The sequence below is a fragment of the Dinoponera quadriceps genome, unplaced genomic scaffold (assembly GCF_001313825.1).
Source record: "Dinoponera quadriceps isolate SergipeBrazil2010 unplaced genomic scaffold, ASM131382v1 scaffold2976, whole genome shotgun sequence".
Lineage (NCBI taxonomy): Eukaryota > Metazoa > Arthropoda > Insecta > Hymenoptera > Formicidae > Dinoponera > Dinoponera quadriceps.
This window is the reverse complement of record NW_014556974.1, coordinates 289,547-305,431: the sequence shown is the minus strand read 5'-3', so window position 1 is coordinate 305,431 and position 15,885 is coordinate 289,547. Positions and strand designations below refer to the sequence as shown.

Sequence of the window (15,885 nt, the reverse complement as noted above, 5' to 3'; positions counted from 1 at the left end):
GACGTTCCCTCGAGGCCGGACGCGGTGAAGGAAAAATCGAACGTCGCGAACGATCACGAGGAGCTCACCTGTAGCGGTTGATGATGATGATGATGGTACATTCCCGGCGGTGTCGGGCTATCCGGCTGCGCCTGTTTGTGCCGTTTGTTGGACTGCTGGCCGCCGCGCGACGAGCTGAGGTCCTCTGGCTCCCTCTTGACCCCGGCGATGCCGGCGCTCGAGGCACCGTCGTGTCGCAGGGACTGCGGGCTCAGCGGAAGCGGAAGGCCACCCTGCAGGCTCTGGCCGGGACTGTGGGACTGCTGGTTGTACTGATGGAGGAAGTGGTGAAGCTCCCCCCCTCCGGCGCCTTCGCCGCCTTCCATGCGATTCGTCGAGGCGGAACCGGAGCCAGGCGCCTCTTGCACCAGCAGCTTCTGGCCCATCACACCCCTTCAACAGTCCGTAGAGAATTGACCTTCAGTTACACGGCTCCTTTAACGGGCACATCTCCCGAGCCGCCGCGATCTCGCGGCAAGCCGAGAGAAGAACGCGTGTCGAATTCGCGCAGTGTATAATCGAGGCCGATATACACGACCCCATTCGCGCTGTCACCGATCGCCTTTCACGGGACCCATCGTCCGGGCCCTTCTCGACCGGCACTATGTCGCTATGTCGCTCGACTTGAAAGGGATCGGATTCTTCGCGGAGTGTCGCGGGAAATAGCGTGTAGGAGGACCGTGCTCCCACGTGTCTAACGGAGATCGGTCTTCTTTAGAATTCTAACGATGATAGCAGCCTCTCTCGAATATCAGATATGAGATCAGGCAGTTGCGTGCGTCGCATACTTCGCGAGTACTAATTCCATTAGCGTGAGGTGTTAAACATTGGAAATTTTCTAATAATAAATATGTGTGTTGGTTATAATTAATTAATTTTAATTAATTGGTTGTAATTAATTATAATATAATTTATCAAATTAACCCCTATCGGACGCTAGCTTTTTATGCGTGATTCTCACTAGGTTGCAGCTGGTTTCGGTAAATATGCGAAAAATTTTCAGTATTATAAGAATAATATTTTTGTTAGAAATTATTTATTTTTTGAAGGAGTATTACAAATATATGGAGTTTCAAATAATTATTTATAAGTTTTTAATGTATGATATTTTTTGAAACAATCTCCAACATGAAGGAATGGTTTTCTGTTGCACGTTTCACAGAAGTATACTGTTGTTTTTCTTCCTCCAGGCAACTTACGATTAGAACATACTAAACAGTCATTATGTTTTCCTTTAGCATCAAGTTGGAGGATATGTAGTTTTCCATCTAATCTCTCCTCATTGTCTGTTGTTGATGGCGTTCCATATCGGAAATTTATAAAATTTTCTTCATTCATTTTTGGGCTCAATATATTAAAAAATTGAGTACAAAAGGCAGTGATATATCACTGGAGATGTCAATTGCTCCGTTGCTTATGCTTAACTGACAAGGCAATCGTACCCACATTTGACAGAGAGCGAGTTTCGACAGGCTCCGACTTGTCACCTCCTACGTGACGTACGATCGCAGCGACGAAGTATTGTTGTCATGTGAGAGGTGACTCACGACCGATAAGGGTTAATATAAAATTACACACACACACACACACACACACACACACACACACATATATAATTAATTAATATAATTAAATGTAACTAACTATGTATTATAATTAATATAAATATTAAAATGATAATAATCAAACAATGAACCCAGTAAACATCAATTATTAGCAACGTAACATTACTATTGTAATTTTCCAGTCAATAATGCAACTGTTACATAACACACTATATTGCATTTACATTATTGAATGAGTTATATTGCATTTACATTATTGATTGAGAAATTATAATATTGATGTTATGTTATAGTTAATTGATATTACTGGTAGATTTACTGGGAAGGAATTAACAAATTTTTTGATTACACACAATGATGTGCCGAGATGTTCATATTGATTGTATTATAGATATTTTTAGAATCCTGTGAATTTTGGCCAAATAATCGATGAAAAGTTAAATAGAGAAATTGAAGATAAATCGGGAATGGAAGAATGTCGTTAGCATCGAGGGAAATTTTCGCAACATCGTCTCGATATCTCAGTAATTAGACACAATTAGATCACTTAGATCCAGCTCTGTGAGTGCATGTTTGTCGAAACGATAATTAAATTGCCAGCTTCGTTGAGGGACACAGGAGACAGACTATTCTTTCATATTCTTCTCTCTCTCTCTTTCTTTTTCTCTTTCTCTCTCCACGCCCTTCCGACGAACGAAATCGCTGAAGAGAACCGCCGCCGCTTGCACTTCCGCCCGTCTCTCCGACTCACACAGCACGTCGTCGAATCTGCATCTGCCGAATTCGGCAATAAAATTTTCGACGCGCGCGCAGCGAAGAGACGCGATTCGCTGATCGACCGTGCAAGGGAGGAATCGAGAGGATCGCGGTATTATGCGAAGTAGTTAACATGTTATATTTAGCATGATAATACGTATCCACAATACGGGGGACCCTTATAAACTGCCAACGCTCTCGCCCATGCCGTGTCTTTCCCTTCTCCTCCATCCTTACCGTCGCGTCTCCTCGTCTTTTCTGTCGACGAAGGATCGCCCCTCGCGCGTCCTTGCGCCGCGCGTCCTGGCATTTCTTCTCTCTACCAGACTCCTCTTTCTCTTTCTCTCTCTCTTTAACCCTTTTTCTCCCCAAAAAAAGTACACATCCCTCTGTCCGTCTTACTCTATCCTTCAGCATCGTCGTTGTGGTACCTACCCTACGGTCAGATGCTTCCGTACAATGGCTTTTTTTTACGCTTGATACCTGATCTCTCGTCTACCACTCTCTCTCTCTCTCTCTCTCTGTCTTTCTTTCTCTTTTTCTGCTTCGCCTTTCTCGACCGCCTGGCAATACGACGGGAAGGGTGACGCCGAGAGGATGAGACTATCCGATGTGTCTCGCGTCGCCCCCGGCACACTTGTGCCTGAAGAGGTGCGGATAGGCCCGACCGGGACCGAAAAAAGGCCCCGTCGCGAGACCGGGCACGAATGCACCGCGATGTCATAACCTGGGGCAATGGCGACGCGGGCCTCATGAATTCGGCTTATGTGAAATAGATCCGCGCTCCTTCCGCGCGATCGGTGCCTCTCGCGAGAGCGTTTCCGATAATGTGATGCTAATCCGAGGTCGCGCGATGCGAAACGAGATTCGCGTGCGACGCACCTTGGGAACTCAACGCGCACCCTTGGTGTTTCCGAACGCGCGAGGTGCGAAGTATCGGATTGCACCGAGCGTCGCGGGAAGACCCACTGGCGTTTTAAGCTCCTGACAATGTCGACGGTTTTGTGCAACTGTCGTCAACATATCTCCGTCCGGTTCTAATTATGCGCAATCGGCAACGGAAGCGTCCGTTAATTCGCGTATGATTACCTTCAGCTGCAAAGAAAAAAAATTAATATCGTTTCAAGACTCATATTCTTATGTATAGAAATGAGAATATGTAATCTTTTATGATGATAAAACTCTCACTTGAAGAAATTCTGTGTAGTTCCGCTGAAAATGTATTCATGTTGTTCAAGAATAATTCTCAAGAATTGAATGGAGAAAATGTTTATTGCAGACAAATACGGAGACAAATAATTTACTGGCATAGCAAATTTCATGCTGTCGCAGCAAAATCTGTCGATTACTATGTGAACAGCAAGACGATTTGTTAATAACAGTAATCGTCATTTGCTGGATTATTTTGCTGTAAGAACAAATTAGTAAATGTAAGAAAACTCTATTTTGTCGTAACAGCAAATTGATGTGTCTTAAGGATAGTTCACTTTGCAAAACACTTTTTTATCCTGGTAATAAAACCGTTTCTGTTATAATTACTTGAATTGAATAATTCGCTAATTTGATTATGCCAATTAAATCTGATTGCTGTCGCAATAAATATGCAGCAGCAACGAGATGTGGTTTCGCTACAGTAAAATTATTTTTCCCCGCGTAGAAAAAACAATGTCTTCAGACAAGAATTTTATCAGTTAGAAGATATCGTTCTTTCTATCCAATATTTTTTCCCCTCGATTTATAAAAATTATTCTTAAATAACAAAAATATGACTTTTTAGTGGAACTATGTAGAATTTAAATATTATATAAGATAGCTCTTATACATTTTTTTGTGGTAAAACCAAAGAGAAAGAAAGGATAATAGGCTTTTAAGAGTTAAAATACAGATACGTTCTAGTACGATTTGAATATTAATATCATCATTAATATTACTTGATTGTAGGAGGATAAAGCTTGGTTATGTATTAACGCACGCATCGAATTTATTCTTTGGATCGCGTACGCGGAGAATCAAGCCTTCCACGTCAAGCGAATCCTACATATCCTGAATAATTGAATAATCATTAAATATTGCGAAAAATACTGTGTCAGCGAGAAACTTTATCCCCCCGCAATTGTATTAATATTTAAATCGTATGCTTCTATATATGAGAATAAGAGTCTTGAATTGATATTAATTTTTTCCGTGTAGACGACGACAACCAACCGTTGTGAGTGAGGTGAAAAAGCACAAATATTAACATATATAATTTTTTCAAAGTGGCATTTTCGCGTCTAGTGAAAAGTCTTCAAAGCTGGACGAGGACTTTCGCTCAATCGATCCGCTTCGATTTCGTTCGGACGCGTGTAAAAGCACGTGGCATCCGTGAATGCGGGAGCACTAAGAGCGCGCCTTGGCGCAAACTTTCAACGGGGTGTTGTCGAGCGACGTGCGAAACGAAGTGTTTTTTTCGCAGCGGTTGAGGAGTTAAGTGCCGAATGTTAGTGGTTAGGCGAGAAGGAGAGAAACGGAAAAGTACACACAGGGCTGGTCGAGAGAGAGAGAGAGAGAGAGAGAGGAGTTTAGCATAAAACGAGGAAAGGGTCAATGCTCGCTTTCGGTCGGTTATTTCGTGGAGCTGTCTACGCCCGTTGCGACCAGTTTTTCGCGGCGTGATTCGCGCGCTCGCGCGAAAAAGACCGAGAATGTCAACGTTCGAGCAGCGATTGAGTGCACCCGCAATGTGAGCCGGGAAATCGCGATGGCATGCTAGCGGTACATCGCTTTTGTCTCGCCCAGCCCGAGAAAAGTCAACCGTTCTGTCTTCCTTCAGCACGTAATAAAAAATGAAGATAGAACGACGCTTTCAGCGCGAAAGCGTGTAAGACGAACTGAAAAAAGTACAACATGTAAAGCTCTTCGACGTACAATCAAATATCAAAGAACTGGACCATCAAGAGCCGAAATACAGGTCGTTTAGTGCCATTGTATACAAATTCGAGTAAAAAATCACTTAATATGTTGTCAAAACATCAAGTTGGACTCTGACATTTTAACAATACATTAAATGATTTTCAACTCGAATCGCGCAATGGCACTAAACGATCCGGTGCTTTGGCCCTAAAGACGAACCTAGCCTAAGTTTCAAAGGGCAGATCTATTAGTTCACAGCATTTCCGCTATGCCCGAACCTGCGATTTGGATGGAGCTTAATTTGATTTCTCACAGGTATTCATAGGAATTCGTGGCCGCGAACAGAATGAGCTGGCGTAGGAAAGACGCGCTAAGTCGGCGAGGAAGACCGCGGACGATGTTGCCGCGCCGGCGACCCGTGCGCGTTTTTCTCTCGTCCCTCTGTTTCTCTTGGGAAAAGCCGATCTCCGGGGAACGACGCGGGGGCAGTCGGGGGATCGTCGCAGGTCGCGCGCTTTTTCCGTCGGCGTGCCCCGCGCCGATTACCGCGGTATCCGCGTTGTGTTGCTCGGGGAGGGGATCGAGCCGAGTGCACGAATTCATGCCCCGTGCGAGGCCCGCGCTACAAACGAGTAAATTACGCGGCGCGCCGCGTTATACAGTCTACACGGCATTCCACCGCCTGCCTTTTTACCAGCGACGTGGAGAAAGAGAGAGAGAGAGAGAGAGAGAGGATGCCGCGAGCGCACACGTAACTGCGCAACGCGTGTACCGTGCGCGTACGCGCGTAAGAGGCAATTACGTGCTTACGGTGCAGCATTATCGACGACAAGGCACTCACACCGGCGGCGGCCGACACGTGAACCTCGAGGTCGCCGGGGTCACCGCAGGGTCGCGACACGCACGGCCATTTGTGCGAGAGAGTGTACGAACCGCGTGAGATGGATGTACGTACGCACGCACGCACTATACGCGGCCAACCATCGGGCAACCTGCGGCGCCGGGACGCGGCTTTTGCGGTATACCGAGCGGACGGGCTCGTGGACCCGGTTCGGAACCGGAATCGGGCATTTCTCAAACCGGAAATCGGGAGTATCGTAGTACCTACTGCAGACGCGCGCGTGTGTGTGTGTGTGTGTGCGTGCATCGTGAACGACGGACCTGTCTGTATGTGGCACGAGACGAAACTCGAAAGACAGGTCCGACAAAGTGGCGCTCTACCGGCTCGCGCGGGTCATTCCTTTGATTATTATAGTCGGTCTGCTTTTTTTCCACCTCGCGTCTGCGGGCTTCTCTCGTACTCGCGTGAGCGCGCGTCTACGGCTTTTTTGCCTTTACGAGCGCACGCATGCACGCATGTCGGCACCTGTGCTTACAGCACGTGCCGGCGAGTCGCGGCAATGTCAACGCGTGCATACATATGTATGCGCCGCGCGCGATGGACGGAAGGAGAGAGAGACGAATTTAGATGCGCGCGACGTGGCCCGACGACTTCTGTCACTTCTCACGATGACCAGCCCGCGGCTCGTCTAGTGCTTTACTTCCTAGGAGTATCGCGCCGTTCCCAGAACACGTTCCCGCCGGTGGCTTTCGGTACTTACGAAGTGTTCCTTGACCCTGGATTTAATGCTCCGCCTGACTTCATCAACGTTTCCGTGCGAGCAGTCGGCCTGGTAGCTGATCTCGCAGCTAGGAAGATCGCCCACCGGGCTTTCAAAATGCTCCGAGATAATCGGCACAAGGGGAATCGTGTGAATTGGAGCAGAGATTGGCAGCGCGAGTGTCGCAAATACTTCACCGATGACTGAATTACTTATTTGAATAACGAAGCTACACTGAGGGAAAAAGTACTGGTGGAGAATCATCGAAATTTTGCTTAAACGGACACAATTTTTTTCAAGCGCAAGGTTTAAAAAATCCAATGAACAAATTGCATTCTCTAAGATGGAAGTGTGTGTTATCATTTAAAAGTAGAATCGGTTAAAAGTATAGCAGTCAGTAAAATCCTGCTGAAAGGATTTACTTAACAATAATCAATAGAGTACGGATTTTGCAGTAAAATCAATTCTTAAGTTGCTTTCGAGCGCGAGCGTGGTATGGTAGATAGTCTATTACGCTTAGAGGTCCCGGGTTCCGCTCCCCGGCATAAACCACACAATTTTTCACACGCTCGTAGATCCTATTCGGTGGCCCGGCAAAACCACCAAAAAGAGTTAATCTCTTGCCAAGAAAAACTTCTCTCCAACTTTGCCGTTCGGAACCGGCGTTAAATTGTAGGTCCCATAAGCATATATACGATCTGCATGTGCACCATATGCTAGCTTACGTAGGGCTTTTTTTAATAACCCAAGTGGAGCGAAAAGCATCTATTCAGAGACAAATGAAAAATACCTCGACACTTTTAGCGGCACAAAGGGGAAGAAGAAGAGAAGAAAAGTTGCGCTTTCGCTAGCTAAAATTAATGAAGTGTAAGACTACAGGAAGAGCTAAGTCCCCCAGGTAGAATAATAGTAAATCACGATAACGTCAAAATGTTGTTGCTGCGCCAAAACATAATTTATTCAATGGATACAATATGTTTTTGAACGAGGGTGGCCGCCGATTTTGTCGATATAACCGCTTTTTTTCTTAGCAATCCACTTGTGAGATAACGCGAATATCCGATCTCAGTGAGATTTTTCAGGCCGAACCTTTTTCGCGCTTTTCTAGCAAAATCAATGATATTACTTTTTACGTTTGGCAGAGGAAGGTATCATAACGCAGCAGGTATTACGACGCAAATTTTCCCCCGCAGGAAAAAATTAGTATTAATTTCAGACTCATACTCTCATATATGCAAACAAGAATATATAATCTTATATGAAGATAAAACTTGCTTATACGTAGTAATTCTATATAGTGCTACATAATGAAGATATCGTTCTTTTTATCCACAATATTTTTCTCCTGATTCATAAAAATTATTCTTGTCTAACAAGAATATGATATTCTTAATTGAATTATATGGAATTTTTTCATATATGTGTAAGTAAGTTTTATCTTCGTATAAGATTGCATATTCTTGTTCATATATGCAAATATGAATATGATTTATGATTCTTAAATAGACGATAATTGTTTTCATGCGCCCAACGCGGAAATCGCGATGAGACCGAACACCCCGTCGAATGTTTACGGCAATCTAGTGCGAGAGACGCGAGATTCTCGGTTCTCGCGCAGCGAGACTCGCGGGTATCGAACTCTCGGCTTTCGTCGCGAGCGCTCCTCCGCAAACCGCGAAATGTCGTCGAATAATTACGCGAAATCCCGCGAAACTCGACACCGGCGCGTTACCTCCCGGCGAGGTCGACCACTCTCGGCTTTCATCCGGTTTACCGGCGGTCGCCGACGTCACAGCGAGCAGCGCGGGTCCCGAATTCGTCCCGGTTCTCAGACCTTCGCGTGTCCTCGAAGCTCCGTCGTCATCCACGCCTTCCTGCTTTGCTAATGAGACAGTGCCACGCGGTCCGGTTCCCGGGACCGCTCGATTCCCGCGGCGTAGATCAACCCCTGGCGAAAACGTGTTCGTTTAAATGCTCTTTGACTTCCGTAGCAGCACAGCGATCGAGATCGGGAAGGAGAGTGCCGGCACTTAAAGTGTCTTTTGACCCCGCGAGCCCTACCGTTCAGGATCTCGCGGGATTAGCCGAGCCGTTCCCGCGGTCGTTCGAGCGGCCGGCGATACCAGGGCGGAAAGCCGCGAAGTGATACAAAACAGACGGCGCGTTACGGCGTTTTCTAATCGTAAATTCGAGCTAACGAGATAATATCGCCGCGAGGCCGGCCGCCTCGATCGCGGCGCGATCCAGTTCTTGCCCGTAATCGAGACCTCATACGAGCGTAGTAGCGACGCTGTTGCTGCCGGTAACATCGCGGCGCGCGTAATTGGCGGGCTGTTTTGCCTCCCTCCGCCGTCGATCGAGGTCACTCCCGTGGGAAAGAGGATCGGACGGATCGATAAATATCGAATATGTAACCGACAGACAGAAAGAAACTCCCGGTCGCGCGCGGGAAATCCGGAGTCGGCATATTGAAGAAGAAAAGTGTTAAGGTAAAAATACCAACATCCCTGGACGAATATCTTAATTTTTCACAGAAAAAGAAGTACTAGATTCGAATGAAATAATTACTCCAAAATACTTGAATCCAATACTTTTTTGCGTAGATATTCTGTCATTTTTAAGTTTTTAATTGAAATATTAAGTATAGTCAATATAAGAGTAAACTAATATAAATATTAAATATAAATATTTAAACTATCAACATAGAATACACATGTATATGTTAAATATATAGATATATATTGTATATGTTGGAAGTTAAATATTCATATTTAAAGACCAAAACAATAAGAATGTTCAGAATTAGGTATGTGTTTAGGCATTGGTATTTTTATCTTACTGTTGAAATAATATTTATTTAATCTCGATAAAATAATTATTCCAAATTTTTCCTCGGTAAATGCTTACTGGAAATAGAAATTGACTATATACAATATGATATTTCCTTTGTAGAAGCAGACATTTACTTATGTATGTGTTAAAATAATTGCGATAACAAATTCGTAATATTGAGAATATCAGAAATTATTTTTAGAAAATATATTTACCGAACGAAAAATCTAAATTAAAAATCACCAGGTTTCTTCAATAGAAAAAAAAGTATTACATACACTTCTTGAACTTCTAACAAATACTCTTTTAAGTTTAGAGTCATTTTATACTTACATTCCATAACTCTTTTGCAAACGAAAGTATTACCGCATTCAAGTATTTACTACAAGCTATTGGAATATATTTAAATTGATAAAAATGTTGATTCAAGAGGCAAAACAGGTAATTACTTTATTTTAACACTTTTTCCTGCATACTACCGCGTGTGCGCACTCGGAACCTTTCACAAATTTTTTCTCCGTCCGCTTTTTTTATCTCCCGAATCTCCTGGCAATTAATCGCATTAATCTCCCGTCAGTGCGATGCCGAGAGCTGAAATTAACCACGAGAGCTGAGCTTTCCCTTATCCGTCCGTTCCCTCGGATTTTATCTCTCGTCACGGTACTCCAATTTTCAACGTTGAATAACTCCGTTGTACCGATATATACCTCGTCATAACTGGTCTCGCATTCGTACTCTAATATCCGAGATCGAAATCGCAAATTGTCATTGGCTTCCAATACCTTCTGGTACGCTTTGCAGAATCGCCCGTGCCTTAAGGTGCCGTCCCATGGACAACGAAGAAGCGGAAAAATCTAGCGAGGGAGTGACCAATCGGAATCATATTCATACTAATCTGTTCCGATCCCCAATGGCCGTGTTCCCCGTGGAACACATTTTACGGAAAAAGGTAGGGAATAATAGATAGAGAATTCTACCCTCAAACTTATAATAACTTTTATGAATTCCTTACAATTGCACTCGAATTGTATAAATCTTTTAAAATTTATTATAGTTACGTATTTTCTTATGAGATTGATTATTTGTATCGATCGGGAAAATTTAATTTTTCATTTTTACGAACTTCTGTTTTACTGTGCGTGGAGAACACAGCCATTTGAGATCGAAACGGATTAGTACAATGATAAAAAATTCTAGTTTCGGCGCCAAAAATATTTTACAATAGTAAATGCATGTAAAGTTATTATCACTGACACCCCAGATAGCACAGTTAGTTTTGTATGTTTTTTTAAACATGGAAGAAAATTAGTCTTAAATCAAGAATAGATATTCTCATATATAAGCAAAAATATCATCATCTTCTTAGAAGACTTTCAGTCTTAATTTGATTTAATTTATATTGACGCAAGTATTACTTGAACCCGATTCAAGACGAAAAATCTTTTAAGAAGATTATAATATTCTTGCTTGTACATGAGAATATGTATTCTTGATTTAAGACTAATTTTTTCCATATGTGTGATATGATTATGAAATGTTTGCATACGTTTAAAGAACGTGTATGAAACTAGCACGTGCTACCTGGGACTATAGGAACACTTACTAGAAAAATGGCTTTCCTGACTATTTTCGTGGTTGAAAGATATGTTCAACGCCGAAACTGCTAACTATAATTTCTTATCGGTGTCCACGCGAACATAATTCCAATTCATCACTTCCTCGCTACACCTTTTTCGTTCCGCCTTTTCCGCCGTTCATGAAACGGCATCCTTATCTCAACAGCTTCCATCGTGCTCCTCCTCAGCACGCGACTCTCTCGCGCGCGATTTCCGCGCTTTCGAGAGAGGCGACGGCGCGCGCTACCGGAGAACGCGCGCGCGAGGCAGAAGTCCCACGTTCCCACTCGCGAGCAACGCGGAACGAGGGCGTTGTCGTATCGTGCCCGAGGGGCCATTACGTCCTTCTGTAATCGTAAATTCAAATAAACGAGAACGCGCTCGCGCGACTCTACGTGTCGGGCATAAAGCAGCGCGGGGAGGCGCAACGCGGCGAAAACGGGCCATGGCACTCGTCCCCGTCGTTGACGTCGACCTCGTGCCGCGGTTCTGGTTCTGCCCGTCCGTTTCGTTTTACGACGTGACACACGGGGGCCTCGTGCTCTCCGGCTCGTCAGGTGGGTCAGAGGCCAGCGCGTTAGCCGCCACGATTCGTTGTAGTGGCGAGTGCGCGTTTAAGCAGATCGCCGCGTAACGATAACCGGAGGACGAAACGCGCGTAATAAGAAGCAGCGACGAGCTCGCTCGCGTTCGTCGTATGGCTGATGATCGCCGACCACCGTAAAGGTCCGCGAGATCTCGGCGGAAGGTTCCATTGTGCCTACACGTACACACGCGCAGGAAGGCGGGCGACATAAGCGGCCGGCGGAAGGAAGGAAACTGAATTTCGAGCACCAGCAGCAATCAGGCTGATCAGCTTTTGATCCCTGTGCTTGGAGAAATTCGAAAGTCCCCCTCGTCTTCGTCCGTGTCACGTCTCCACGTAGAAATATCAACTTCGTAGAGTTGGGCGTAAAATGCAATAGTCTACGCACAGACAATGTAAACTATGTCATTTATGTAGACGATAATAGACTGAATCGTTATGGAATGGCTTCGTCTTCTTCTTCTTATATTTCGTAAGTTTCATCTTTATCTTTTGTTTCTATTAAAAGCTCTCAAGTAAACTTGAATTTGTATATTGATAGCATATATGTCTATATCTTTTATGCTGCTGTATAGATATTTTCAATATGCGTAAAGTGGATTATATCTAATTTTACTTAATATAATTGATTAAAAATTGATAAAATTATTTGGTTTAAACATTGGTTTAACGGCACAATTTTAGTATTTTGCCACGAAAAAACCAATAATATATTTAAGAACTCGTTTTCACTCTAATAAAAAAGGGAAATAAATATGCATATTGTGCCTATTAGTCACAAACTAAAGAATACTGACTTTTTCCGTTTAAAGCCTACAGATGAATTTAAGTTATAAAGTTTCTGCGTTACCTACATGCATAAATTATCGATTTTTAATATTAAATATTTTCGTAATTAATACATTTGAGACCCGTAACGTAGTCCTACGTCACTTCAAATTCTTTAGCTGAATGCCGGTAACGTAGTTCTACATTATTTCAAAATGTTTAGCTGAGACTTTTGAAAATTGTATGAAGTACTCAGCTAAGAGTCTCGCCTCAAAATCGCCGGCTGCGAATGTGTTAACACCAAAATCGGATATATTAATTATTTCATAGTTTAAATCGATTAATTTAGATTAATAATTCAACCTTTCTCTTTGCACGGTGCTATAATAGTGTGTTATAATATTTTACATTTTGTTTACATGAAACATTTTCGTGCAAATATCACACAGACAATACATAAATTACTCATTTAGACGTAATCTTAAAATCTACGACACAACTCTACTAGTAGGCGTCTAGCCACGAAGTAGTAAATTTGTGTCTAACGCCACTACTAACCAGTAATGTAACACTTCTTCATTAAGTTCACACGCTCACTTCTCCTCTTGGCAGATAATGGCTAGATAAATAAGCTAGCTGATGGTTAAACAAAAGAAAGTACAACTGCGAGGTGAAAAATCACAACTAATTGTTCGGCAATGTAACGCTTACTTCGTTTTGTTAAGATTTTCATGGAATAGCATACACACGCAATTTCGATTTGTTACCTCATTTTTAAATGCTGTTGGCGGGTATATAGTTAGATTGTATATTTTAGAATTAAACAGCGTCATCTCCGTTCCGCCATATTTGATATATAATGACAACGGCTAGGTCGTAAAACTGATTCTACTAGTTTTTGACTGAGGCAGACTACATACGTTTCTACTCACCATATTTCGCATAAGAACGTCTAATCGGGTTTCTTTTTGGGATTATTGAGGCGACACGACTTTACTTTTTCGCTGGTAACCTGTGAATATGTTTTTTCGCCCGAGAGTTCCGACAAAATATCGAAAATTCTTTCGATCGTGAGAAATAACAAGGGATTCCCTAAGAGGCGCGCGATCGCGAGCCGAGTTGAATCCATTCGCACGGCTCGCTAAATCGCGTTGCAACGCCGCGTCCGATGCGTACCATGATGTAACAATAAGACAATCGCGAATGACGACAAAGAACGATCTCCTCTGCGCGGAGCACATTCCACGTCGGCTGTCCGTCTAATCCCGAGACAAGTCAGTTGACGGAGGATGCACCCTCCTGGCGAGAGAACGTAAAGGGGCCTCGCTGCCGCCTCGTTCCTAAGTAGATCTTGGCGTGACGATAACCAGGAAACGCAATAAGAAGTTGGCCGACGCGCTGGCGCTCATTGCCGAGTTCATTCTCGAGTCTCTTAAAGGCCGACCTCTGAGGCAAGACTTCATTAAGTCCACACGCCATTCTGTAGCGTGTACGAAAAGAGACGGCTGTAAAGAAAAATCCCGTGACTGCTATTACGACCTCCCTCTCTCCCCCTCTCTCTCTCTCTTTCTCTCTCTCGCACGTAATATGCGTAATACAGTACGTACAGAGACAGAAGCGTGGCTAACGCCGCGTTTATTCTTTGCGTTTCCTCGGCTGTTTCCCCCGAGGTGCGAATGAAAATTCATTTCACGGTTAGCGATTTATATCGCTCGTGAAATATATAGGGTGAGGCAATAATTATTATCTTAAATATCTTCGAAGCTAGGGAAGTAAGAAAAAGATGTATCTAACAGAAATTACATGGTATAGAAATAGTCGTCTGCTGGTGACGCTTTTTTTACTGGTGGAGTAGCTTCAAAGATTTGACGGTCAACTTTCGTTTTTTTTTTTTAATAGAATTATAGTTTTCTTTTAATATAAATCGATTCCTGTGTTTATTCTGCGTATAAAAGTATTAGGGTGAGATCATCGACAAGTGAACTTTCCGAGATATTTTATTTTTTATCCCGATACTTTTCATACTATAATATATAGATGTGAAATATCTCAAGTATTCACTTTTCTATAACATCGTCTTAACACTTTTATAAATCGATTACTGATATTAATCATCGCATATTGGTGCGTCAATGTATTTGCAAAATGCAATGATATTTTTTTTAAGTTTCTCTATGTTTGCTTATAGCAATCGACTTCGTCTGTCATTTTACGCACAAAAGGGTTATTAAGGCGACATTATGGAAAAGTGAACATTTTGTGAGACATTTCATATTTTGTAATGAAAAGTATCAGAATAAAAAATAAAATATCTCGATGATCTCATCCTAGTATTTTTATATCCAGAATAAATGCAAGAATCGATTTATGTTAAAAGCTATGATTCCGTTACAAAAAAAAAAACAAAGATGATCTTCAGATCTTTGAAGCTCCACCTGGAAGAAAAGCGTTACCATCGTAAAACGATTATATGATTTCTGTTAAATAAATTTTTCCCTTACTCTCATAGTTTCGAAGATATTCCTCCTTCCAAAGATGATAATAGTTATTGCCTCATCCTGTATATATATCATGCTCCCCGTTTTGCTGAGAACGTGCGGTCCGACATCGACACTTCTAAATAATCCGGCCTGCGTTTATCTCGGCAATTAAGAGAAGCCGTTTTCGCTCTCGGACGCTGGAAACGCGCGTCGCTCGCCGCGAGGAAGCATTAATCATATTGACGTTATTCATGCGCCTCTCCCAAGGCCGTCTGAATTTAATGTGAATTAATTAGAAATTTGTTATCCGCGATGTGGGAGGGGCAGAAGGGGGCGGTCGAGATTTCACTTTCGCGGTCGGAGCGTAATCGTCGCTGCCGCCGCCTGCGGAAACGCATCGCTCCGATGGAATCTGCGGCGGCAGCTTGCCGGCTTGGCTCGAATTCCACCTCTGGAGATACGTTATGCATCCGTGCCACCGCGAAGTCGGCTGTAATGATACGCTATCGCATGTCATGGGGAGAAAGAACGGACAAAAACGCTCCCGGTCGATTTCGTATCTGTGTGCCGTGACGTGCGCGCGCGCGCGACGGAGTTGTCCGAATTGCAAAAAAACGAATTGGAAACGCCAAGTCGAGGTCGGTGATATCGTTACGCCGATATACACGGCGTACACTAATTAGTGTGAAGCTAATTATTTCGGAGAATTCCGCCAATGGTTATATAATACCGCAACCGTCTCTTTCGATA

At 43.4% G+C, this 15,885-nt stretch overlaps 1 protein-coding gene across 1 annotated transcript in view; it reads right to left on the bottom strand.

Annotated features, from left to right (window-relative positions):
- The window catches only part of LOC106748517, a gene marked incomplete at its 3' end in the record, with an annotated part of 43,260 nt that overhangs the window by 17,142 nt on the left and 10,233 nt on the right, over positions 1-15,885 (bottom strand). Inside the window, exon 2 of the mRNA XM_014627116.1 lies at positions 69-432. Within this exon, the coding sequence (XP_014482602.1) occupies positions 69-432 (364 nt within the window). The remainder of the gene's footprint in view (positions 1-68; positions 433-15,885) is intronic.